Here is a 27306-nt window from a genome sequence, read left to right on the forward strand (position 1 = left end):
GGAAATACGCGTTTAATTTGTGTAAGAGGTTAGAAGAGAGTACAATTGCAGCAGAAACGGTAATAATATAAATTTCTGTCTGTTAGGCCTGTCAGTATTTGCTGCTTTAGTGTAAATAATTTTTGAGGCTGGGATCTCTCTCCCTTGACATGGAAAACTTGCCTGCTGGAAGGAATTCATTTGGCACGTCTGCCTACCGCTGCGTGCGGGCAGAGTCGGTTCTCGTGACAAAGCCTGGACACAACGCTGTGACAGCGCGAATCTTCTCTTGACTGCGCGTCGCGCCACGTAAGGAGTGAAAGCTCCCTATAAAACAATCAAAAGTGCAACTAAACCCAGCTGAAGATTTGCGCTTTTCTGTAACTGCTATTTCACATCTGAGGCTTTTTAAACTACGGAGAGCAATGTATGATGACTGGTGCAACTCAATACTTGCTCTCGTTCATGGCACAAAGCCAAAGCTAGCTTCAGTGTAAGAACCTAAAAGTGACTCTGCAACACCCTAAATGCTAAAATACTGACTTTGTACATCGCTTACAAAATTAGTGTTAGTAGAATGTGACATGGAGATTGATTACAATTATAAATTATTACAGTTAATTGCAAATATACACGATTCTTTTCTCTGCCGTTCCCTGGGAGTTCAGCTGGCTTACTGAACGTTTTCAGGAGTTTACCACCTCACGCACATGGAGGCTGTGATGATGACTTCCCGGCAGCACTGTGCCAAGAGCGAGGGGATAAACCCTTCAGCAGCATATTCACCTGCAAAAGGCATCACTCTGCTATCTGGTGCAGACATCTTTCCCCCAGTGACTTCTCAGACAAATTACCGATAACTCACCTAATGTTATGACAGAGCCAAACTTGATTCTTCACTCTCCGCGTCACTTTAAGCACCCCGGCTAAAGCCTGCCATGAACTAAAGTCGGTCTCTCCACTGAGGGAGGTGAAAACACGAGTGCTCACAGTCCAGCTGCTTTGCTGCTCGTCTTCACAACCCCAGCAGCTTCCCGTGTGTCAAAAATACACCCTTTTTGTTCCCTCTTTATTCCCTCTTTACAGGGATTTGCCAGTCCTAAGATACTCTTAAAACACATTTTTATTCACTGTAGATCAAGAACCTAGTATCTATTCCTTTGCTTCTCTTTAATTGGAAAGGGAACAGACCGTGATCCATGGGTAGTGACGTACCAGAGACCAGCCAGCCTTAAATGCAACGTACGGGAGGGTGCGAACGATGATTGTGGTTTGCTGTACTTAGTTTTTTTAAGCAAAGACACTGCAGACTCAGACAAAATTATTTAAGTATGGGATTAAGCAGAGTTCCAATCAACTCACTCACAGGACAAGACAAGGACTTGAAAGTCTGTAAAGGGAGGTGTAATATTATAACCTTGGAAAGCAGAAATGCAGATGGCTGGTAAGTGCAAGCAGCGGGTGCACAGGCATGTCACACCCATCCGAATCCTGGCTGCTCCTGTGGCACGTGTTTTTCACCTGTAGCCTTTTCAAATGGAGGTCAAAGCAATCTCGGAAATGCATAGGCCATTCATTTTACAGATCATTATTTTAGCTATGGATAAATTAATTGCTACCAGGAATGGATTAAATCCTCCTTATTCCTGCAGAGGTAGGAAAAAACTCCGCTGAAGTGTTCAGCTGGTTGGAGGATTCTCACCGTAGGAGCTGCGGGCAGTCGGATTGTGTGAGGTAAGTGGGAAGTGTGTGCCAGTGTCGGCATGCAGGTGAGCGGGAGGATACAAACTGGGTGACAGAAGATGACCTACCCTTCATTAAAGTAAACTGCGCCCGTTGCCAGCAGTTCGTGACGCGTCCTAGAGTAGAACCAGGGTTAAAAAGATGGAAAGAAAAGAAAAGGGGAAAAAAAAGTCCTTCTTAAAATGTCTAGGCTAATCTTGTCACACTATATTTGATGTTATGACCCTTTCTAACGGGAGCTTATATTAAATTTCATTTTAAAAAGCTGTAATAGAGTTATGTAATAAGTCCTGGCTTTTTGAAGTGAAAAAAAAAAACCAAACCAGAAAACCATAATTCACCTACTTTCAATTAAAATCTCTCCTTCCAAGCATTATTAAATCACGGCAAAGACCAAAAGCATGGAACTTCTTTTAGTCGCCTGGATGCCTTTGCTATCATCATGCCTAAGTATGAAGCCTGATTCTTATTTTGATTTTTGTTTCTTTTTCTCCTTTTCCTTTAGATTAAGGTTATTATTACGGTGCTTGAGCTTTAGGCTTTACCTTCCAACAGACAAAAAATAATAAACACTTAAATGAACGTGCTCTAAATATGAGATTTTTTAACAACTAGGAAGAAAAGATATTTTGGAAACTAAAATATCCTGGAGGCACTTTCTCCATCCACAGTATATTTGATAAATTGACTTTTGCTTCCAGGGCAGGCAGTTAGCTTCTTCATTAGTATAATGATCCTTAATTTTCTCTTTCCAAACTTGGATAATTTGAATGAAGAATAAGTTTTATGAACTGTAGCTATTAATAGTGTCAATAAATTGTAAGTTGTGATTACATATCACTTACAGTAATGCTATCCCTCTCTACTGTAGATCAAAATATATTTATCCAGCATTCTTAAAATGAGATACCCTTCCTCTTTGCTTGACGAGAACAATCCAGTGTGCTGTCGAGTACTAAGGTGACTCGAAAGTTTTGCTAATGTGTAATCCCCTTTTATAGTCTGTAGTATGTGTGAACTTAAAGACAAAATATCTGCATTATTGTAAATAAACTAGGTAAAATGTATTTCAAAAAGTTTCTTGAGTCAAAAAGTAGCAAATCATTGTATGTATTTTCCATATTTGTATAGGTTTCATTATATTCTCGTTCTAAGTTACTCTTAAGTCTCTTTCATATTTAAAAAATGAACTACACACCTATCATGCAAAATGTAAAGAAGTATGTTCAACTAGCTCAAATTAGATATACAGTAAAAATACACTTCCAAAGAAATATCATTTCCATTTTTGTTCATGTTTTTAACAGAATTTCAGACTAATACATCAAATGCGGAACTGTACACGTATGTGAAGAAACAGTAGGATTGCAGTAGTAAAAAAATGTACAGCATTCAAAACCAACAAGCTCTAAACAACCAAACAATACCACAGTATTGAAACAGTCATGGGGACAACATAGGTCATCGGAGCCAGTGAGTGAATCCTAATGCAACTACATAAAGACCCTACACAGAATATTGTCTCTTATTTATATGCAAAATCCCTGATTTGATTAAACCAGACAATTTCTCTAATTGTCTCCGATAGGTTTTAGATAAGATTAACACGAGAGTATTCCCCTTCATAAATGTCAGTTATCTGAAAAGGCAATATTGAGAATTGATTTGAAAGGTATTTCCATCCACATGGATTCAGGTAGTTAAAATACAAGATCACAAATAATAGCACTGTGATTTTAAAGAACCATTTGAATTGTTATATGCTACATTTGCCGCAACACTTAAGAATTCAGGATTCAGTTTTTAAAAACTGTTTGCAGGTTAATACACAGGGATTTTAATTATGGGCTGTATCCATTTAACAGTGGACCAACATTGCCTTTTAAATCAAGAAAAGATCCAGCTAAGCATGGCAAAAAAAAAAAAAATCTCCCAGGTAATTGACAATGAACAAAACATCACATACAGCAGAATCTCTGTGTCTGAATGTCTTTGAGAGGTGGGTATATACTGTGTTACAGTCCACTACCCAGCACAATTTCCTTATTAGACATTTGTGTTAGGAGGAGAAATGTCTTGGACAAACCTGTAACAGTTACTCAGCGAACCCAGATTATCTTGTTTAGTGTTTCATCGTTGTGCATAAACTTAATGAACTATGCTAGCCTATTGGTTTTAGTGACCAGAACGCAATCCCTTTCACAGATCTTAGCCAGTTAGGATTTTTTTAGGACTATCTTGCTTTTCAGATTACTCACCTGTTTTGTTTTTTTTAAGCTGAAGTGTATGAAAGGTTAATAAATGACCTAATTGTGTCAGCATTTCTATCCCACGGTCCTCATGCTCTGAGATCCCTTACTGATCTCGATAGGAATTTGGCTTGTGCAAGAATGGCAAATTTTCAGCTGAGAAAGCTGAATAAGTGTAGTGCTTTTAAAACCAGAACGTTCTTACCAAAGAGTCTGGCCTGCTAAATCGTCTTCAATGCACTGAAAAGGGCAAAGAACATGAATCTTGGCACCTCTCTTGCTGTTTATTTGGAATAATCTTTTAGCAATTTTGATCCAATGGGAATGATGGATTAGGTTTAGAGAGCTAGCCACATACAACCTAATGTTTGACTGAAATAAACTGACTGTGACAGGTTTGAAAAGGAACAACCATCTGCATCTCATGTACCACTCAGAAGCTATAAAACTACTGGGCAAACAGCATCGTGTATACTCGTTCTTATACATATTTAAACTTTGCTGAGGTATTTCTTTAATTACAGAAAAGTGTCTCTAAAAACAATAGGAAAAAACTCAAAATATGAGTTATATCCTGCACAGCTTTTTTGGGGAGAAGGAATTCAAATTGCATGGAAAGGTCCATAATCATTAAAGGAATAACCACTTGTGTCAGTATTGATAATATCATAGTCTTCCTTGGCTTTTTATTCCTTCAAAGCATTACAAAAAATGTAAGGCTGTGACTTCATAAAACATGAGTTTGTTTCAACTTTGCCCACTAGTGTTGTAAAATAACCTGAAATACTTCTGCTTTGTCCTAGGGCAAACATTCCGCAGCGTCCACCTCTGTAACGGACCGATTGTGGCCACGCAGCTGCCGGACACCCTGCTTGCCCCCTCCGTGAAACGGGACAAGCCATCTCTTGCACAAAAGCAAGATTGATTTAATAAATGCTAGCTGAAGTCAAGTTTCTTTCACACAGTAAAATTAAGTATAGTTCTTCTGTTTGAATTTTAACATTATCTGATAATGTCTACCTGCAACCTACAGTTATTTATTTCTCTACAATGAAGATACTTAGACTGTTGTACAAGCTGGATTTCTCACCCATATATACTTCAGGAACAGGAGGAATGCGTACATCACATTTAGAGTTTATCCTAGGCAGATACTGTGTTTGAAGTGCAGTTTTCTAATCCTTTTAAGTACAACCAGCCTACCTTGATTGTGACACTACTGTTAAATGTAACTGCAGCCATTTCCAAGTAGTTTCCATAAGTGGTTTTATTACTGGTTAGATTTTACAAATTCTGGTATTCGAACAGACTTCGACCTTAAAATTCTAAAACAACAAAGCAACCAATGAAAGGCTTAGGACTATTCAAAGTAACAAACTCTTAACATTTTTGCCCTGGTCATAAATATACAGAGAGAAAAAGAGAAAAGTGGACATGGAATCCAAAATATGTAGATAAAACAGTATATAAGGCACATGGCAGTCTTTGAAAATACAGAAGCTTTAGCCAACTTAAATTAATTGCTGTTTCCCTTGCTCAGTCCACAAAACTGTACAGTTACACAAATGTTGTGTTGCAATAGATCTTCCAAGTTATTCTTCAGTCCATACTCCATTCTTCAGTAATACCAGAACACTACATTTCCTTCTGTTTTTTAGGAGAGATCCTAATTGTGGTTAGTCAGTTGCTCAAAGCCTCTATTAAAATACACTTGGAATTTCAACTAAGAATAATTTCTTTTTTAAAAGAAATTATTAAGAAAGAGTCATCAGAAAAGATTTGTAAGAGTTGTCTGTGAAGGACTTCGAGATTCATGAACCTCAAGACTTCCGGGCACTGACGTCAAGACAGATGTCACAGTAGGCATAGTAGGATTAGTCAAGTCCGTTAACGTAGTGGGAGTGCTGGATGGACTCATGGAGGCATTGGATATTTCTGAGGCAGGACCTGATGGGGTCCCTGCTTGGAGTGTTGAGTCTGAAGTCTTATCCACCCCTGTGTTTTCTTGACGTAAGAGGTTCCGTCTGAATTTGGCTCGAGCATTTTGAAACCAAACCTGAAATAGTTTAATATAACAGGGTAGCATTTAAAGAGCTGCAGTGTTTAAAAAAGCAAAAGCATACTCACAAATTCACCAGTGCTTGAACTGTGGAAGATTTTTTTACTGGTAACATGTTAGAAAAGTGGCCCCAGTCATGAGAAGTGTCCTCTGCACGCCTGCAAAGCGTTCCTCTTTCCCTCTCCTGCAATCCTGTATAAACAGTCTGCTTGGGACAGGAGTGGACTAAGGATGGAGGAGGGCAGTGTTCCCATGCAGGCTATTATAAAGATACGTAGAAATTTGGCAGCCTGCGTGAATCCTCGATTGCCCTCAATCCCAGAAGTATTTGTCTGGATGAGGCAGACATCAAGCATCTGACAAATATAAAATAATGAGTTTCAGCACCCTCGTATCTCAAGTCCATCTCGCATCGTAAGCAGCAGGTGACACAGACCACAGCATCCCTGCCTTCCTGTGCGCCCCAAGCGCTCTCCCAGGAACCTTCCCATGTCTCAGTGTCAGCAGTGCTCTCGCTTTTCTAAAAGGACTGTCCCTCTTTCTTACTCTTCTCTTACTCTTCCTTCTCAAATGTTCAGCTCCCTTCGCCTATGCCAGTCTCCTTGTTCAAATGTTTTCAGTACTGGAATGACATCAGGAAATGAGGCTCAAATGGTATTAAAGACTCACATTGCATTAAAAACTGACATTTCGGTAGCAATTATATCCACATACAGAAATTTTTCCAAGATTGCTACTTCTTGCATTATTTTATTATTATTTATGAGTGAAGGACAAAAAGCTGTGTCTTCATCTTTCTCAGTTACATTTCAGTGTTTAGGTCCGAGTTAATAATGCTCTCCACTGTCTGCAAGATTTGTCTAAACATGAAATATTTTTCTGACCTATTTGAAACTAGATAAAATAAAACGCATTTGTGAAACTTGCATGAAACCCAGGTACAGCCTATTAGTTTGACTAAATTTGAAAACGTCCTTAAATACCCTGTGTTCAACCTGAGGTATGCTGATATCAGGTCATTTTACTGCTACAAACTAGCTGAAATGTCACTGTGCCTATTTATCAGGAGGCCTTCTGTCATTGTTACATTCTTTACAACGGACTCAGTCCTGATCCCACTGTCCTCACGTTAACCTGCTGTAAGGAATAGGACGGAGTCTTTCCACTCCAGATGCAGCGAGCCTCATCATCTCTGTATCTGTCGGAGACAGGAACTGAGCGAGTGAAAGGATCTGCATAGCCATACAGTATCTCCGTCAGATTTCTCCTCGGTGGCCTGAGTGTGTGGAGCTCAGGAGGCCACGCCACTCTGTACAGAAGTTCTGGCCTCTGCCTCTGCCACAGCATGGCCCCTGCCATGGGCTCTGCATTAAGCCAGACCGCTAACAGAGGAGCGGTATGTAAATATGAGCGGTCCTGTGAGATGTTGTCTTTGCCTGCTCAGCTTGCCAGTCGCAGTTAGAACTGATGAACATCTCAGCTGTTTTTTCTCTGGCTGGTTTTCTTCTCATCTATGGGTAGTCCAGCTCCAAATTCCCCCTATTGAGCACTCTTACTTTTTCTCTGGAAAGCCTTCTCCCCTAAACAAGGGTTTTAAGGTGCACACTCTCTCTCTTGCACTCTCTCCAGGGAACGCCACAAGGAAATAATCCTCAGGCACAAATTCTAGCAGTGGCCATAGGAGCTGCTTTCATGGCCCATGCATAAATCGCATCCCTACAGATCCTTATTTCTGAAAGCTCAGTATTTTAAAACAGTTTATGTTGACATTCCCTTTGTTAAAACACTTAGTTTAAAGGCTATATATTGGTTTCATACATGACAAGAAAATAAAAATCTTCTCCTAAACTAGCACAGGTAAAAATATACTCGTGATTTTATAACCTCGTCCATTGTAGTGGTGAACCTGTTAAAGGACAGCAATGTGGTCAAAATGAGGCAAAACCAAATGTGGTATTTTTGCCTGATGCATTCACAACAGCGTCCTCTGCTATGACCGTTCATTCAGAGCCATGCAAGAAGGTGGATGCGGAAACCTGTGTGCGGGGTTCTGAGCAAGGCGAGAGGCCTCGTGCGCAGGGGATGCAAGTGAAACAAACCAGTTTGCTCTGGTCATTCAAGCTGGAAAGTCTCAAGCACCAACTAGCTGGGAATGGTAAAATACAGTAATTTGAACATTTATGGGGTTTTTACCTTTCAGTAAGAAATAATGTATATTTGTCCCACAGAGTAATTTGGGTTTGATTTTTTTAAATAAACCTAGCAATTGTAAAAAGGATAATACATATGGAGGTGAGGTGGAAGTTTAGACTGCCACTGCCGAGATGTATGTGCACCACAGTTATGTAATGTCTTAGAACAGACAAAACCACCAGTCCAGTTGCATATACACATACTTTGTGTGGTTTCACACTTACGCTCACTAAAAATATACATACTTAGATATGCAGAAGTCCCAAATACCCAAATATGAGTAACATTTCCATTCCTAGTCACAAAACAATTTTCTTGTTTAAAGTATGTAAAACTGTAGAAGGCACCATAACTATTTTATTTATTTACATTGTTCCTAAACTCCAGCTGCTCCTTAACAGGTCCAGAGACTCTGCAGCATTGTTTCTGTTTGCGGTTTGAACCATGCCATATGTAAAGAAAAGTGAGTACGATTATTGGTGTTTATGTATTCCCCTTTATCTTCCATTAAATATGAAAACCTGTGCTCAGATGCCCTTGCCAATGACCATTCACGCTGCTTTCAGGAGCTGCACATATAAGATGCTTCATTCTCTCTTTAATAGTGGTAATTTATGTTAGATATAGAAAATATTATATAGTCTTCTAAGTATTATTCAAAAATAGAGATTATATGACTACTTTCACTTCCTTCCTCACTAAGATATTGTTAAAGCTAATCAGCTAGTGGTTATAAAGCTCTTTTAAATTATCCAATAATAAATATTTATATTATTACTGAAAAGACATCTAAATATTTGTAAATTGAAATTCTGAAAATATTTTGTCTTATGATAGAAAGGGATAACGATTATTGCAATAGCGATATTCCGGTATGCACTTAAGGTATGACAGTATTCAGCACAGACTTCATGTTGAAGAGCAGTGAAAGAATTAAAACTATTGTTTTGTGAGTTGCAGGAGTGTAGGGCTGCTCCTCTGCTGCGCCGTGTTGTTACTCAGAGCTGTGCAGAGTGCATGTGAGCGCTGGCAAGTCAGGGCTGCCAGGCGTGATGGCAGTAGCGCTGTGTGCTCACACAGGCAGTTCAGGCCCTGCACCTGTAACAGTATTACAGTCACGTAAAGAAATAATAACCCAAACATACATAACTGAAAGAATTGTTCCAGAAGGACTTATCTCACATCAATTACACAATTAGGAATCTGGTCTTCAGTACTGAGGGATAAACAAAATCACTGGGAAGCACTTAGTGGTTTTCTGTCCAACTGTATCATTATAAGGCTGAGCTGTTTCAAGTCAAAAGGGAAGAGATGGACCAAAACTCCCACTGAAAAATAAAAGCCGCTGCGAGACCCACCACTGATGCTACCGCATTCTGGTTAGTGGGGCTGGATGCCTGTAGCTGGGTAACTCAGCAGCCAGGCAGAATAATATTTACTGTGGTGAAAATACTGTACTGTCTCTTCAGTGATCTGTGCAGCTAAGTCTTTGTCTCCATCAAGTAAAATAGGAATAAAATAACATCTCTGTATGATAGGCAAGTATTGAAAATAAATTCACTAAGTACTGTAAACGATTTGGATACTGCAGTGAATGAGATCATCTAATCACCTCAGATAGCTTTATTTTCTTGTTTGTAACACCTCAATTGTTGCAACTGCTATATATTAGTAGTATGAACAGCTTGTGCTAGAAACAAATTTTTAAACACAATTTTGCTCCTTTACACAGCTACCTGGAGACATTTAGGTTTACTGAATTTTACTAACTAGTAAGTGGAGAAGCAAAAAGATAAATAATGTTGCACCACAAAGCAAACTACATTCACTCATTGCACACACATTCTGATTACTCTGTTGTAATTCGTAAACACGCAGTTAAAGGGGAACTATGAGATATTTTGTGAATGGAGGCTCGGTAAAGAGTCTGCAGTATGCTGGCCTAAAGCAAATCTTCACCGAAAGATAGTGCAGGGTACCCACGCACGATTGTGAAAAATTTCGTGCTTGTTGACTACTGGAATTTGAATTAACAAAGTCCAAATGCATGCAGTAATCTGTGTAGGGTTTTCATAGCAACTTTACTGGGGAGTGATTCAAGAAAGAATAAACAGTGTACAAGACACTCACTGAAAAATAATGCTTTGTTCCTAAACTGCTTTCGCCATGGATAATCATATTCCAGACTCCTGGGGAGAGAAGAGGTACGTACCTACAGCTACCAAACTGTATCTTCTTAGGGCTATCTACTTCCACCTTCCCTTTCTAAACTCACAAAAATAAAAGATCAGCTGCCAAAAGAGGAACATTTATGCAGTTAGTTAGCTCACAATTAGCTGGTCACTTTAATTATGAATGATAGCTTACAGTAATAGGCTTGTGTTCCCCAGCTGCTGTACAAGAGATACATGAATTAAATTGCAGATATAAAGCTGAATTGGAATGAAAATAAATAAAAATAGGAGTTAAAATATAAATAGGCTTACTGTGATTCTAACGTAGCAACTTATGGAAAATAGTCTGCACTGCAAAGCCACTGAAGGAAATAGAATTTACGAAGCAGTATGTTACATTTCCATGGCATTCCACTTCTGGACACGTGTAGCTGATGACTGCTTGTGCATAAAGCAAAGACAGAAGTCAGGTCTTCCAAATCGGTATCACAGGTCATTCAGAATATGGTCAAATTCTCTGCTCATCTGCAAACAAAGTACCCTGACTACGTCTTTGAGGGACTGTCTATATAGTAAGGGCACTATGGCTGTTTTCTAAACCACCAGGAACTCTGCTACGTGTGTTTAGGAAGTACACTGGTTTCAGAACAAGAGAATCTGTTTCTCCTGATCTGGTGCCTTGTATTTTCTATTGAAGTATATTCTATCGATGATATACAAAGAGCCACAATCCTTCATCAGCTGAACTGAGATCTGGACATACAGAAAACACAACAGCTTACAAACACACCTAAACACAGGGATTGCAGAAGATTTCCTGCTCCCGGCAAGTGTGCACGTACATCTGGGAGTCCCTGCACCTTCGGTGTGTAAGACAGACTAACGATGCTTGTTTAGATCAATAGTGTCAGTGAATTACTTCATGTTCAATAAATGACACAGACAGAATGCCAGCCTTTCTGGCTCCAAAGAATTAACAAGTGACACTATCTCAGTAACCAACATAATGAAGAGTTTTCCCCAGTAAAGAGCAACCCTGGAACTCATATAGGTAAACTTCCGTGTTTGAAAAATTGCCTTTCACAGGTTAGAGATAAACCAATTGGGCACAAATGTTCTAAAATCAAACAAAAAAAAAGTTTGTTTTTTCATGGCCCAAATTAATTTTCAAACAAAAAGTCCAAGATTATGGAGTAGAGAGTGCTTGTAACAGACAGGAAAACTCAAGTGATACTAGACAAAGAATCACTTTCAGATATTTTCTTGAATTGCCTCCAACAGCATCATCCTCTGGGTGCAATCCTCACCACCAACTATTACCTTCCACCACTCTTCAGCTAAAGGAGCCCAGACATAAGGGAGTATCTAACTGTGAAAGTAAAAGAAGTGAAACACCGATTACCAAAACTATGAAAAAAGTTTAGTGGAATTGTAAGGGACTGCCGCAAAAGAAGAGGAACCACTAAGCACCTTAAAAGTGCAGGATGTGATATGTTTAAGATGGAAATAGAAGCAATGAAGAAACTGAAAGAGGAACTGAAGTGTAATGGAGACGTGGAGTCCAATTTTGGAGACAAGGAAATACATTCTGAAAAGGAAGGAAGAAACAGAGACAATGACTTGGAAAAAAAACATGGAAGGAAAGACACATTACTTTAAAAGAGAAGGGAGAGATGGAAGCCAAAATTGGTGTGGAGTGAAGAGAGAGAACAGAAAGAGAGAAAGAGAAAGACATTTTATAGACAGTGATCTCATTTCTTAATGCACTGTGTGAGATTCGGGTGTGAGTGCACTGTAATGAACAGAACAGACAGTACTGAAGTGTCTAAACTCTGAGGGGCTCTGAGCCACCTGATCTGGTTGGAGATGTCCCTGCTCCTGGCAGGGGGGTTGGACTGGGTGGGCTTTAACAGTCCCTTCCAACCCAAACCATCCTATGATTCTATGAATAAGGACAGACGAACGCAGTAAGTTATTTCGCCCATGTGCATGGATAACGGAGAGTTGCTGTGAGAGACATTACATCGGGTGTTAGGATGTGCAGTAATTATATCGGAGGAATTTGTTCCACCACCGCAAATCAAAACAAAAAAACTCCAGCTATGGAGGACATAGTCATGAGAAGTAATTACAGGTTTTCGTTAGTAGTTTTTACTGGGAAGCCTACAAAACCTCCACTCCCTCTTCTCTTAGGTGTTAACTCTGTAAGGTCCAGAATATCTCCAGTGAATTCAGTTTTCCTCAACACTTTTCGTCTGCTGCCCTCCACTTGCCTGTGAATTTGTGAGAGCTGTCCACAATGCTTTCCCAGGAGTTTGTCTCTGAGCCCTACCTGTCTCTGTGAAGCCCACAAACCATTTTTCTATAATTAAGATCCATTTTAAAATGTCATCAGTTTCCAGCCCTGGAATGCCAGGGCTCCTACATGCCCAAAATTATCTCTCTAGGTATAGTTATTTGGGTAAGTGACCATTAAAATTGACTTCTTGAATCAGAACTATAAATTAAAATGGAGCTGAATCGTCTAATATTCTCACCTTTGCTTCCCATAATAGTTCAAATGGAGCGTATATCCTCGAAGCAAGAAAAATCCAGCTTTCAGAGAAAAAGTACTTTTAAAACGCAGTTTCCTTTCATTCTAAGTTACTAAAATATTAATTAAAAAAAATCTTTGAAAAATTAATCTTATGTCCACTTCAATTATGAAAGAAAATATATCCTCCTTTTTCTGATAAATCCAAACTGATGATTAATTTCTTACAAAGGCAAACATTCATAGTAACTCCTACATTTAAAGCTCTCTATTTGCACTGAACACGCTAACTAAAATAATTCACTTTTTCTTACAGCAGATTGGAAGCTAAAACATGCACCAGAATTAACCAACTACGGGAAGACAGCAGGGCCCCAAACTTTCACAACTGTAAAAAAATTAGAATTCAAGTTATCTGCTTTTGGGAAACTGAAAAGAAATACCTTTTGTCACACTTTCTAGGACTTAACTGAAGTCTCACAGAAGGTATGAAAAAATAAGAAAAGCTTGAAGATCAGCAAAATCCATAGCATTTCAAATATAAAACTGATATTTTATTTACTTTTCAAGACGAAAGACTGCTCTTCTTACCTGAAGAACTCTTTTGGTCAGGCCGGTTTTCTGAGCTAGCTGTTTCAAGTCCTTGGCATCAGGATTGTGGTTAATAGCAAAGTATGACTTCATTGTCCGCAACTGGTGGTGTTTGAATGATGTCCTCATACGCTTTGTTTTTTGATTGCTGGGGTATTGCTGGTCTCTATCCAGGTGGTCACCATCGTTTTCGTTGCAACTTAAAGCTTAAGGCAACAAGAGGAAAAGGCGTGTAAATCTATTGCTCTGTGACCAGCATTGTTTGCAGTTCATCTGAGTGCAGCAATTAAAATAACATACCATGGCACGTATTGTGCTGGTACAAATCCTACTTGCCTTCCCCTCCATTTCTGCATCTTCTATTTTTCCCTTACAATAACCAGCCTGCAAGGACCCTCACCTGCCTCTTTATGGCTTTTAAAATGTCAGGCCTGTTTCCTTTTTTCTTCCCTCCATCTCCACACAGCCTTTCCTCCACCTTCTGCTTGTAGGACAGTAGCTGTCCTCAACTCTGTAAAGCGTTTTAATGTACTTCGTATCACTATAAATCGCATTGTAACATACAAAGCAAGCTGTACAATACGGTCCACTTAAATCTCGATGGAACAGACCAGTTAAAATTGTAATTATTTCCTCCATCTAACTAAACCCTGTAGAGTACAAGAGAGACCATTAAATGAAACACTGTAAAAGGAATAAAGTTTGCGGGTACCAGACAGCAAATTATGACTATAATTTGACTAGCTAAAGAAATAAAGCTGTTAATACAAAGTATCACTGGCACGCCAAATGAAAAAGATCTTTTTAATTATTTAAATGTTTATCTTTCCTTTTTAAAAAAAGTATTTGCAAATACTAGTTTGAGTGATCAATTCTGTTATACCCTTTTGAAATCACTGAATGACACTGGCTGACTAAATCCACCGTAAAGCCTGTAAAGGAGGTCTATTAGCAAGGAACATTACAATAATTATCAAGTAGTATTAAATGTGCAATGCCAAGCAAAATAACCTCATAGACCAAAAGTAGTTCCTCATTTATTTGTGCATACAGTAAATCATAGAAAAACTCTTAAAATAACATCAAGGACTGACCTTAAATCCACTAAAAATATCAAGGATATAACTGAAAATTAGCTCTGACAAACTATCATTAATTTACTTTTTCCGTTCCAGTATCTACACCTCCCTGTTAATTTCCTAAAAGTTTTATGTTAAAAGTAATGAAAAATCACTACTCTCTCTGTTCTTTGTTGCATGCAAAAAAAATGAGGAAAAAAAAAATTGTATTTTACAATGTGAATTATTGGTGAATTTCTTAAACACATAGAGAGATTTGTTTCCAGTTGTCCACTATTGCTGGTTCATTACGATTGAGTACATCTCACAGACACGTGTATCTTTATAGTCTTACTTTAAATTCATGCTGGCCACCAGCGGTTTTCAGCCCTACTGAAAGCATACAAATTCTGAAAGGCATGCAGTAAAAACAGTTCTAAAAAATATACATACAATGCAGGTACTCAGAAGTAGAAACGCATACAGATGCTGTACACAGCAGGCTTGCAGCATGTACAGTAGCTGCTTTGCAGACTTCAGCTTTTCAAAAACTTCCACAAAGATACGGCACAATACAGAGCCAGGCCTGCAAGAAGTCAGCTCTGAGGCCAAAAGCACGTTTGTTTAATAGATACATAGAAAGTGCCCAAAGCCTCAAACTTTTCTGTACTTGTATAATATAGAAAACAGCTTAAAAAATTGTGCTGTGTATATAAATGTGTGTGCGTGTGTGCATGCATGTGCCTACATTTGTATAAATCTTTTCCAGACCCGAGTATGTTGTGCCAAATTCTAGCATCAAGAAGCATTTCTGCTTGTTTTCCTGTGGCGTGGAAAGACTGGAAGCACCTGAATGTAAAAGGTCTAAGATCCTTGAAAGGAGACGGTAAAACTGCAGTATGAATGGAGCTGGACGGAATGGAGTAAAATCTTTTTTTCTGGTTTAAGAACTGAGACCTAGTTGCCAAACGGGGGTCATCCCGTGTGCACCAGTCCCCTCCGTAGCTACTGTTCCTGATGTCAACAATTACTGGGATGAATAACTGAAACTATATTGCTCATAGCCCATTCTACTATGGGCATAAAATGTACTCACAGGATTTTAGATATTAGTAATAGAAAAGACCTGTGTGTGTTATCAAAAGTTTTCGACGCCCCCCCACCCCACCCCAAAATAATAAGGCAGAGACTTAGGAGGAAAGGCATCAAAATATCTGTCTGAAGGATTGAGGTCTGTTCATGTTAATATGCAACAAAACAAACCCTAGGGCTGCAATAGTTGTTTTTAACCTGTTCCATAGAGAATGAGCTACATCCAGGATCCAAGGAAATCAAAGTGATTCTAAACCCTCCCAGAATGGAATGAGGGTATCAGCTTTTCAGCAAGCCCTGAAAGGACAATGAACAATTTACTCTTTGAATTTCTCATAATTTGACCTCCTCATCTACTAAATAAAAATAATATTAAAATGACAGTAAAAATGTAGTCATCTGAGACCGGCAAACTATTGTCCTTTTCTAGGAAGAAAGTTACAGAACAGATTTTGAAAGTGCACGAGGGTGTCTGCTGTTCCTCGTCTCACACAAGTGGTTTGGGTACCCCCAGGCATCACCCGATCTGACGTAAATATTCCTAGTTAGTGCCAATTCCCCTCTCATATTTGGTTGTGGTGCTTGGCGCCATCTTCAAAAGTCTATTATATTGGGTCTAGTATGATATGCATCTCTCACAGAATCTGAAATGTCCATGGGTGTTGCAGACACAGAGATACAGAACGGGCCAAGGGTGTAAGCACGTGGAGATTTTTAAGAGCTGAGGAGTTTCTGCAAAAGGCATCACAGTGTAAGACCAATGCTGTACAAGCTCCTCACGCAACCCTCTGTTTGTCAGGCACTTCTTGCTTGCTCCTTCCTGGTGTCCCTGTGTGTCTCCCAAAGGAACTGCTGAACTATCCGTACGTAAGATTTCCATTCAGTTGCAGTCCCAGCTCCTACTGGGAGTTCAGAAATACAATTGGTAAACTTCCAGTCGAACAGAGGAGTCTTAAATTAACTAATGTTTAATTCCTATCTTGTGATAAAACAAATTCTGAAGTGGTGCCAAGTCTCCTGTGACCCTAGAACATTTCTAAGGCCCTCATGCCTTTCCCCCAGTCCCCACATCCAGGCCATTGCCCTCCTGTCCTTTGGCCGGTCTCACCAGTGGCCAGCTCTTACAGCCCCCTCCATTAGCACCCCGACACGAATGTCCACTTGGCCACAAGATGGTGATGTCCATGGAGAGCATCACTAGAAAATAAGATTAAAACATTCTATTTTGATACTGGTGACCAAAATATCCTCTGCAAAATAATGCATAATATTGTCTCTCAAAACAGGGACATGAGTGTAAAGCAGGATGTGCTGTTATCTTTGTAACAAACACTGAAGAAGGAAAGTTGGGAGCACTGTTTCACACTCAGACCGCCAGATCCCCCTACGTGTAGGGATTTGGGACAAAGCGTGTGCTCAGTAGGTTGCTAAGTACATGGCACATGAAGAAGACGGGAAAGAAGAATTTCCTTTGGGGAAACTTTTGTTCTTAGTAGCTTGTGTTTGACATGTTAAATTACCCAAAAAGAAAGCAAACTAATCCTGATTCTGAAAGAATGATGAAACAAGAGACACATTTGGCACATGCATCAGCTCTCCATATTCAGTGGCTCAGGAACATACACCCCTTTCCTTCTGTAATAAGAGAGTCAAGGGGGTGTTTTAACCTGCTGCTGCCTGGAGAGGGAACTTGTGATTAACTAGACTGGGCAGGGGTGCAGCCTTACTTGTTTGGCAGGAGTGTCTAAAGGACTTTGTGGTACCCGCATCCTTGAAGGAAACAGAAGTGAGATGGAGCCCTCTGAGCCGCACTGGGGACAGGAACAGAGATAGAGTCTTTCTCCCTGGTGGAAGGAGAAGACACTTGGAGAAGGCAGACTCCTGAGCTCCTTACCACAACTGATGGAAGGGTTGAAGCTGTGGCACTTGGAGCAGGCGAGGTACCCCTTGCTGCTTCTGAGGCGCCTGGCACCGCTGCCAAGCCGGCGGAGCAACAGACCCAGAAAGCTCTGCCCCAACCCTGGCACTTCGCGGGGTGTTTCTAGGAAGAGGCGGATAAAGCCTGCCTTAGGGAGCGACTGTCTTCCAGGCCGAGCGTCACAAAGCCACGAGAGAGGAGAGTCGGCATCAGACACCCTCTTTCCTCCGGCCTCCCTCGCACGGCAGGGCCGCGTGTCCCGCTGCCTCCGGGGCTGCCCGGGGGCCGCCGAGCCTCTGCGGGGACAGCGCGGCCCGGGCCGGACAAAGGGGCCGGCGAGGGGCCGCGCCGGAGGAGCCGGCCGCGGAGGGTTTTTCCCCTCAATTAAGCCAATTGAATGGCGCTGAATAGCCGGTGCGAGCGCGCGGTAATTCCCTGAGCGCCGCGATTAACCCGGGCAGCCCCGGCCGGGCCGGGGAAAGGGGCTGGCGGCGGGGCCGGGCTCCGCTCCCTCCCCGTGCTCCTCCCGAGGGACCCCGGCCCCGCGCCGCGGCAGCTTCCCTGGGGACGGGAGCGCTCCCGGGGCCCCCCTCGCCCTTCGGGGAGCCTGCGGTGCCAGCTCCCTGCCCCGGCCCCGACCCCAGCCCCTCCGCCTGCCCCTGCCCCGGCCCCGACCCCAGCCCCTGCCCCCGGGGAGGGGCCAGGAGCCCGGGGGAGCCCGAAAGGTGGCCGCGGGGCGGGCTGGGGTGGGGGGAACTCTGATTTTTCGTAGGAAATCCCTGTAAGACATCTGTTTGGAAGCTGCGAGTCCCCGTTTGCTCGCTCTGCAACTGTACTGGCAGGAACGCTTATGCGGGGCTTTTAGTCCCAGGGGAAACGGGGAGAGAAAGAGAAATTCGCTCTTCAAAACTTCCGAGGCTTTTCCCATTTTTGTCAGGACAAACAAACAAGCAAACAAACAAACAACCTCTTGGCAAAGTCCGTCCGCAGGGCCAGCTCCAGACCGGGGCCGGCCCCCCTCAGCTCCCCCAGCCGCGGGTGCGGGTCTCGCCCGGACCTTCCGCCGTGCCCCCGACACCGCGGCTCTCCCCCCGGGAAAGGAAGGGCTCGTTTCTTTGCATCTTGGCCCTCTGCGCAGCTGACGGGTGTTTTATCAGCGCGGTGCGCCCCAAGGTTGTGCGATACATCCCTCACTTTCGGGGATGTTTGCGTGTCTCCAGTGTTAAAGACAGACTCGGGACAACTGGCTCAAATACAGCAGGCTGCGGGAGGTGCGGGCTCTAACTCACAACGGGAGCATTCAGAATTCCTTACAGGTGCTTCTGTGTTCAGCAAGCTTTCAGCCATTGATTTACTGACCTAAAAAAACCCATCAAACTCCATTCCAACAAGTGAAAGAAGAAATTATGATCACAGGAACACACTTAAAAAAAAAAAAAGAAGAAAGAAAGAAAAAAATCTTTTTGAAGTTTCAGCATCCTTCTAAGCCATTTTCCACTTGTCAGGCTCTATCCACATCTAAAACCCCTCACCCCCGTGTAAACGGAGTGTCGGTTAAGTAGGGGAAAAAAAAGAAAAAAAAAAGTCAGTCCAATTCGTGTTGCAGATGAATATTCGCTGCAGTTTGGGAAATAATTCCAGTCTCAACTCTGCCTAAGTTTATGAGTCCCGCTTTTCCCACCACCTCTGGGTGTAGATTTATTTACACAAAGTATTCTACCCAAATTACCAGCAACGGATCCCCTCAGAGGATGATATTGTGCATTTCTAGTGCGTTTCTGAGAAGGAAATGACAAGTTCCATTAAAAATAAAAAGAGAAACTATCATATTTTTAAGCGGTTTCCCTTTAAAAGGCACAAAACCGAAGGCTTTGCAATAATTTGCTACTTTGTGAGATTTTACATCAACGGGCAACCTAGTCTGATTTCCAAGATCAATGGCACTTATTAGCGTATAAATTAATCGATTACTGGTTTAGTAAATAGTTAAGTAGATAAATAGTTTAAGCAAAGAAGCCAAAGGTTCCTCTTTGGAACCTCTTAACGAAGATCTCTTAAGCTTCAGTTGCTCTAAAGAAAAATTAAAAGGCAAAAAAAAAAAAATCGGAGGGCAATTATTTTTTAAACTAATTTTTAAAAACAGAGTTAAAGACGGTTTATTTAGGAACTCAGGGAGCAGCAAGAGTTTCTCAGGCTGTGCTCCTGTCCAGGACAGATGCTGCTGGTTCGGTTTACAGGTCCTTTGAATGTGAACATCTGCCCGGCACAGGGAGACAGCGGAAGGACAATTAAAATCTAATCCCTCCGAAAAGGAGACTTTTTAAGCGGGCACGCTGCGTATTTTATGTATGTTTTAAAGCTCAGCTGTTACTCGGGAGAACGCCACACACACCTTTCATCAGCCTCCACCACTGGGACTGCTACCGATTTTTGTACTATTTCCAAATTATTCAGTAATTAGTTAAACCAATAATAGCTGGCAATTTTGTTCCCGAGGTGCGTTTGCCGGTTAGAGATGCGCCTTCTCTCCCCGCCATTTTCAGCGCAAACCACTCCGTTTCGTCGGTGTTGTCGCTCTCTCTTTAGGTGCAAAACACCCGCAGCCTCGTCCTCCGGGCTGGCCGCTCGCCCGCCCCCGAGCCCTCGGTGCGGGAAGGTGCCCGCCACAGCCCGGACCCTCCCCGCCCCCGCGCAGCGCGGAGCTGCCAGGCCGGGGCGCGCAGAGGTGCAGCTCGAAACAAACCGCGGAAAACTTGGCCTTTACCTGACGCCCTCTCCGGAAAAAAAAAAAAAAAAAAAAAAAAGGTAAAGACAAATCTACGCCCTGTGGGACATGTCTGAAATTAGTAGATGAAAAAGAAAAACATGCTCGAAAGAGCGGAGAAGCGCAGACAGCACCGCAGCAGTGCAAGGCAAATGAGTTTCCTCTCCAGGGTCTGATGGGATGGCGAGCGCAGAGCTTAGGGAAACTCGGGTCTGAAGTAAACCCCACCTCCGCCTTGAATTCTTCTAGTAAAATCAAGAGCTAAGATTTTTCTTTTGTCCGAACACTGTTTCCTCTCGCCTACAAGGAGCAGTGCTGGAAACCCCAGTGACCACAGCCGTTCTGGTGGGCACTTGCAGGGACGAAGGGGAAGGGGGGAAGCAGGGATGGGGGGGCAGGAGGCTGCTCCAATTCCCTTGCCTGCAAAATTTCAGTGCTGTGCTGGTGGGGAGCTTAAAGGAAGAAACACATCCGAGAGTTCGCAGCCCGATGCAGAGCCCGGGAGTTTCTGCGGAGACCGCAGTGAGGCTGCTGCCGGTTTGCTCCCTTTCTCCTCGCCGCTGCTCTCAGTTAAGAGGCAGGGGCTGTGCCCCGGGGCGGTGAGGGTTTAGAAAGGGGGTGCTACGAGTTTCCCGAGTCACATCTGACGACCAGAACTCCAGCCGAACTCCCATGGTGCGAGCAGGCTCGGGGCTGCCCACAGACACCTGCTGCCTGCAGCCCCCAGCCCCGCACCCCCCGGCCGCCCCCCGCAAACAGCCACCTTCTGACTTCCTCCCTCCCTCTCTTTCCTTCCAAAACTCTGAGGTGCAAGAGCTCAGGACAAGGGCAGAATAATTCACCCATCAGCCTCTGAGTATAGCTACTAAAGACAAATTCACAGCTCTCTGAAGTGCTAACTTACAATCTCTGGTTTCCAGATTTTATTTCAGGCTACACTCCCCCTTTTCCCCCTCCTTAACCAGATGACCTTGCTTCAAAACATTTTATTTCCAGCTGAAGTGAAAAATGCTAACATATTAGCTTCTGTAATTGCAGTTTGACAGCACTTGATCTCAATAATTATGCTGCGGCTAAACTATTATTAACGGTTTAAGCTAAAATAAACGGAAATCCCCCTTTGGAAGTGAACAGAAACAAACCATGTGAACCGTTCTGGGGGAAGGCGGGGGTCTCTTACCTGCGTTGTAGGCTGCCAGATCAGCCCCAGGCCCCGGGCTCTTCCTTTTCCTGGGTCTCCCTTTCTGGACAGTCCCCACGCCGTTGTAATAAGGCAGTCCCAAAGTGTTGGCAGAGCCCGCTCCCAGTGCCGGGCCCTTCCCAGCGGCTACATCCGAGTGATTGAAGTGCACCTGGTACTCCCCCTGGATGAGAGTCTCGAAATGGAGGCGGCAGTACACCAGATTGTCCTTCATGCCAAAGTGGTCGCCGGTGGTCAGCATCTTGTTGCAAGTGGTGCAAGTGAAGCAGTTTAAGTGATATACCAAATCCCTGGCCCTCATGACCATTTCGGAGGCAGAAATCCCCAGGTGACATCTCGCACATCTCTGTACCGAAAACCTCCTGCAAAACAGAACGGCCAGAGGAGATGGTGAGAGGCGCATCCCCCCCACCCCGCCTTTCGTCGGGTCCGCCCGGGGGACGGCAGAGGGAGAGGGGCTGCGGGGCCCGGGACAGCGGCACAAAGCCGGGACCTTCGTGGAGCCGCTTCGCTCCCGGGCGCTGCCCGCCAGCCGGGAGGGCCCCGCGGGCCGGGAGGAAGCCGGGAGGCTCCGTCCCGCTTCCCACCGCGCAGCGCAGTTCCTGCCCCGGCAGCTCCCACCGAGAAAAGGCGATGGCCCCCGCCCTGCAAACTTTCCCGGGGCCGGAGGAGGCACCGGGCGAGGACCAGGCTGGCTGCTAGCCCCAGGCCCGCGAAGGGGCACAGGCCCTTCCCAGGGCGAGGGTACCACTCCGGGCCGCGCCACGCGTGGCCGGGGCAGGAAACACCCTTGGCTCCCAAGGTTTCGCGGCCCAAGGAGCCCGGGGGAGGGACGCCTGCTTGAAGCTCCCAGTACCCGCAAGCGGAGTGGGGGTGAGCAGTGCCCGGACCGTGCCCCCCACTCCCGACAACACGGGGCCCGTCCCCACCGTGAGCCCCCCTCTCCAGCGGGAGGCTTTCGGAGCCCACTGCCGGCTCCGCGGGGACCGCCTGCCCACGGGTCCCCTCCGCAGCCTCTCGGGGACGGGGTTTTGATGGCAGGGGGCCGCGAGCAGGTCCCCCCTCCCGGGCCGGTGGCAGGCCGTACCTGTAGTAATCCTCCTTGCAGTAGATGCTGCCGTCCTTGCTGAAGCAGGTGAGCTCGGACTCCAGGTTGAGTTTACATTCGCAGCACTTCAGGCAGCGCATGTGCCACTGCTTATCCACAGCCAGGAGGTAATAGCGGTCGGAGATCTTCCCCCCGCAGCCGGCGCACAGGGCAGCGCGGTCACTGCTGATGGAAGGCATGGTCTGCTGGGGGAACACAATCACAGACCGTTAGCGAGGGGGAGAAACTCTGCAGCGCGGCTGGGCTCCCCCCTCCCCCTGCCCGGCCCGGGCCCCGCCGCGCCCTCGCAGGGGAGGGGAGAGGAACGGGGCCCCGGGGTCCCGCAGCATCCCGGGGGGAGCGGGGAGCAGCGCCAGGCCGGCGGAAAACACCCCGCAACAGAGGGAAGGCGTCCGGATCAGGCCCGGGATTTTTTTTCCCTTTTTTTTTTTTTTTTTTTCTTTTTGGTGGATTTTCCAGTCCCAGACCAAGAAAAGATGCTGTTCAATAAACAGGCGCAATAATCAGAGTAGGGCAAATCGCAGCGAGTTAATTTTAAAATTCATTATTACGGATATACTGAGAGTGTCTGCATAGGTAATGCTCTGTGAGTGCGTGTATGTGAAGCGTGTCTGTGTGTGTGTATTTTCCTAGCTATAAAATTCCAAGTGAATTATGGTCAAACCCCCTAGCAGGCACGGTGCTACAGACACAGCTCTGCAGGCCGGCTCCGAACAACGCGTATCCTGCTCTGCCCTGACCCAAAGCGCTGAGGGGACCAGTAAATAAAACTGCCGAGGATACGAGCATTACTAAATCCGGGGTGCGGGATGTTTTATCAGGAAAACGAAATAGCGGGAAACTTGTAGGAAACAAAGCCAGGAAAAAAAAACAACAGAGCACTTTAGATTATGCTGGGATAAACTTGGAAGCAATAAAACTAAATGTAACCCCTATATAATTTAATAGTTTAGTGTCAAATCGCAATCCAATCGAAACCCTGCAAAAAACCAAATACATACATATTCTGTCAACCTCTGTCAAAAAAAGAAAGACAGAAGAAGATCGGAAACCGTTTAAGCACGCTTATTTCTTCCAGGCGGCACCTGAAAACAGCAGGCAGGAGCGGCGGCTGGGAGCGGAGCAGGGTTCGCGCAGCCCCCGCACCGCGCTGCTGCCCGCTGCGTTCCAACCCCACCGCACCCGCCTTGCACAAACGCGCACCGCAGGTTTGTCCTTGTGCAAGAGAACCCGAACGTTTGTTCACAGATGTGACAAACATGCAGTTTGTTTTGATTGGGGGGGGGGGGGGAGTTGTTTGTTTACTTTTACCTCCTCTAGAGCCTTAAGTCCTTGCGCAAAGCAAAAGGAACAGACCGCTAATAGGGAGGAACCGAGGGAAACTGGAGCTATTTTTTCGGCATATGCTGGACTGATTACTTTCAGCCAGTACTTGCAGAGATCACAAAATCCCGTCGCTACGAGCTCTGCTGTTTGCACTACACCATTCCCACCATCGGAACTACACGTAAATAAAATCATGGCACTACATTGCTGTGTCAGCCACACAACTCCACGGATAGTTTCTTTCTTTAAGGCATTAATTGAACTCTGATTAGGGACCGCTTTATAACCGAAGTAGTTTCTTGTAAATCCACTTTAAATGAAATACGATTTTTCTGCTTTCCTTTTCCGGTAACAAAAACATTCCGAGATCCAGAATGGTATTTAAGGATCCAGTATTCTGTCCCACTACTTGTTACATGCACACGTGTATGCACAGACATTATATATAGATATATAAAGGTATCATGCCATAATATTTATTCCAAGAAAGATCATTTTATATTGTTTAATTGTATGGAGAAATATTAACTTTTCCAAATAAAACAAAAACTGTTTAGATTAGAAATCTCGTTCCACCCTTATAGTACAATGGTTGTTTTTCAGCCAGTATTTCAGGATTAAATACTCTGTCACCTTTAAATAAATTTCTACACAGCATTAAGAGACATAACACATACTGATGAAGTTTTTAAAACCGAGAACAGATACCTTTCTTGCATATGCCCGTATCAGCTTACAAGACAGGATTTAACCAAAGTATGGGACCATTTGACTTCAGAATTATCGTTTCTTAACAAAAAAAAAAAGTATACATCAAATGTTGAACCAGTTAACACACTGCAGAAATCTCTTCCACTGTGCTAGCTTAACGCCAGTCAGAAGGATGCATATTTTTATTATCTGAATGTGTTAATGTACAAGTACTACGCACCAGCAGACACAAGACAAAAAGTGGTAAAGTTATAAAAATTTGCATCCATCCGTCTCCCTGAAACATATTTTCTAGTTCTGTTGGCCATGCTCACAAATTCAGTGTTCATATATATTATTATTTTTTAATTGTAATTTAAAGGCACTCGAGTTTGTTTTTGTTTTTGTTTTTTTTTTAATATAAATGCAATAAAGAACACCTCAGTGTAGACATCCTACCTGAAAAATAACACAGAATTGGATTCTTTGGTGTTTGTGTTTCCATTCTGCAGAAAAAAAAAATCGCTGTGCCAAAACGTTATCTGTATAAAAGCATACTTTGCCTCTTCCTAAAAACTTTGGAAGGCCGGGCAGGCTGGGGGAAGGGTAGGAGCTCTTGGACGCTACCAAAAGGCTGGTCTATCTGTTTTCTCGCAAGAGCGGTACCGTTCGTTTCACCCAAGCGTTACTATTGCTATGCATATTATTAATAATTAACAGTTTCATGCCTTTCCCCACGGTTTTCTTTACTCTTTTGGGGTACCTTTATGCTTAATTTTCTTCTGATGAAGCGTTTCGCATACGTTTCCCCCCGACCTGTTATTTTAAGGGAAAAGCTGTATCTGTGAGGGGTTGTTACGGTTAGGGGGCTGAACGACTCCCCCATTCCTTTGCCTCCTACCGTTTCGGTCTCTCCCCTGTCTATAGCCGAGCTGATGGCCGGTGCTTCGCTTTTGGTTCTCCGATCCATCTCGTCGATGACCCCGTGCATCTCCGAGCCGGACAGGCTGTGGAAAAGCATCGCTGAGGAAGCGGAGGAGGAGGCCCCGAGTTGCTGCTGCTGCTGACAGTTGTCGGGGTCCCTGCAGGAGCCCAGAACTTGCATTAACCGGAGCCCTCCCCCATGCATCTAGCACGGCCGCCCCGTCTCTCCTCGGGCTCCGGGCTTCTCACCCCGGTACAGGTCTCCGCAGCGCAGCGCAGGCACCGATCCGAGGTTTCAAGGGGATGGGGTGCAGAAAAGGCGGGCGGAGGGGATGAGGGAGAGGGGCAACTGGTGGCGTGAGCTTCGGGGCTGGGATCTAGTCTGCAGCGCGGCCCCGGAGCATCCCTCTAGAAGGCTTCTTCAGTGCAGGGCTCATTGCCCCAGGTGCAGTCCCAGGCTTTATGCTCTGGCCCAGCTGGCGGAAGGCTGGGCAGGTTTACGGTTGGGAGGGATTAATAAATAATAGAAATATAAAAAAAATTAAACCATCTTCGGTGAGAAATAAATTAAAAAAATAGTAACGTCAAGCCCCCTACATGGTACTGTAGATTTAGAGAAGGGAAGCAGGGGCGAGGGAGGCGGCAGACGGCGGAGAGCAGGCTGGCGCGGCACGGGGGCCGGGGCCGGTGCCCACCGCGCGCACTCACAGTCCAGAGGGCCGGCGGTGGCGGCAGCTCGGGGGCAAAGTTTGCTCCTTCCCCCGCTCCTCCCCCAGCCCGCCGGAGCTCATTGGGAAAAGAAAAAAAAAGCTGAGGGGAAGGAGGAAGAGTTGGACGGGCACCAGATGGGACGGGCACTCGGCGGCCCCCCTCTCTCCTTAAAGCGGCGGGGCCCGGGGCTGCCGCGGGGGGGGGGTGAGGGGGCGGGGGGAGCGCGGCGGCAGAGCCGGAGCCCGGCGCGGTGCCTGCGAGCGGCGCGTCTGCAGCCCAGCCGCCGCGCGAGGCTCCGCGCCTTTTCTACAGCCCCTCTGACATCATGTCCTGCCCCGCCGCCATTGGCTGCCGCCGCGCCCGGGCCCGCCGGCATGTGCTCGGGGCTGGCGGCGCGGCCCGCTCGCCACCGCGGCCGCGCGGCGCGGCCCAGCCGGGGCCCCGGGGACCGGCAGCGCTGCCCCGTCCCGTGCCCCCGCCGCAGCGCGGCCGCTCGGTGGCCTCGGGAGGGCCTGGGGCGGCCGGAGCGGGACCCGCACCCGCGGGCCCTGCGAGGTTTGCCTTTGCCGGCTGGTGACGGCCAGCGGCGTGGCTCGCCCTGGGGCAACAGGGGCCGTCGGGGAAAATGCCCCCAGCGTCGGAGTAGGAGGGAGTCCAAGGTCTGTTTACACCCCGAGGTCGTGATACCCAAGCATCTGTTACTAATGGAGTGCGCCCAGCAACACCCGTTATGAGCAACATTCCCCGTCCGCGCGGAGTGGTTCTGCCGGTCAAGCGCGGCCTCCCGCTTCCCTGGCTCGCAGGCGGACTGCCGGAAAGCCAGGCCGGGAAGGTCTCCTCTGAACCTGAGGAGAAGCTTCAGGAAGTCTCCAGAAAAGACAAAGAGTGCACAGGAAAACTGATCGTGATGTCTAAATATTTATCCAGAAGGCGGGTAGTAAGGAAGGACTAATTAGTACTAAAGATGTCAAATATCACACTTCTAATTATGTT

General features: G+C 44.9%; 1 protein-coding gene across 3 annotated transcripts; it reads right to left on the reverse strand.

The window, feature by feature from the left end:
* Positions 1 to 3939: 3939 nt before the first annotated feature.
* Positions 3940 to 26284, reverse strand: LHX2 (LIM homeobox 2). Of its 3 annotated transcripts, none has more exons than XM_086763848.1 (5): positions 25580 to 26284; positions 22642 to 22844; positions 21534 to 21916; positions 13522 to 13727; positions 3940 to 6027 (listed from the first exon to the last, which is right to left on the reverse strand). In XM_086763848.1, the coding sequence occupies exons 1-5, from the start codon at positions 25805 to 25807 to the stop codon at positions 5740 to 5742; spliced, it is 1308 nt and encodes a 435-aa protein (XP_086619974.1). In that variant the 5' UTR covers positions 25808 to 26284; the 3' UTR covers positions 3940 to 5739. The 3 variants fall into 3 exon arrangements, with proteins under 3 accessions (XP_086619974.1, XP_086619973.1, XP_086619975.1); XM_086763847.1 differs by having other exon boundaries at positions 22642 to 22847; XM_086763849.1 differs by lacking the exon at positions 25580 to 26284 and adding an exon at positions 25138 to 25225.
* Positions 26285 to 27306: the final 1022 nt, after the last annotated feature.

The sequence above is a fragment of the Chlamydotis macqueenii genome, chromosome 20, assembly GCF_036417535.1.
Source record: "Chlamydotis macqueenii isolate bChlMac1 chromosome 20, bChlMac1.mat, whole genome shotgun sequence".
NCBI classification, from domain to species: Eukaryota; Metazoa; Chordata; class Aves; order Otidiformes; family Otididae; genus Chlamydotis; species Chlamydotis macqueenii.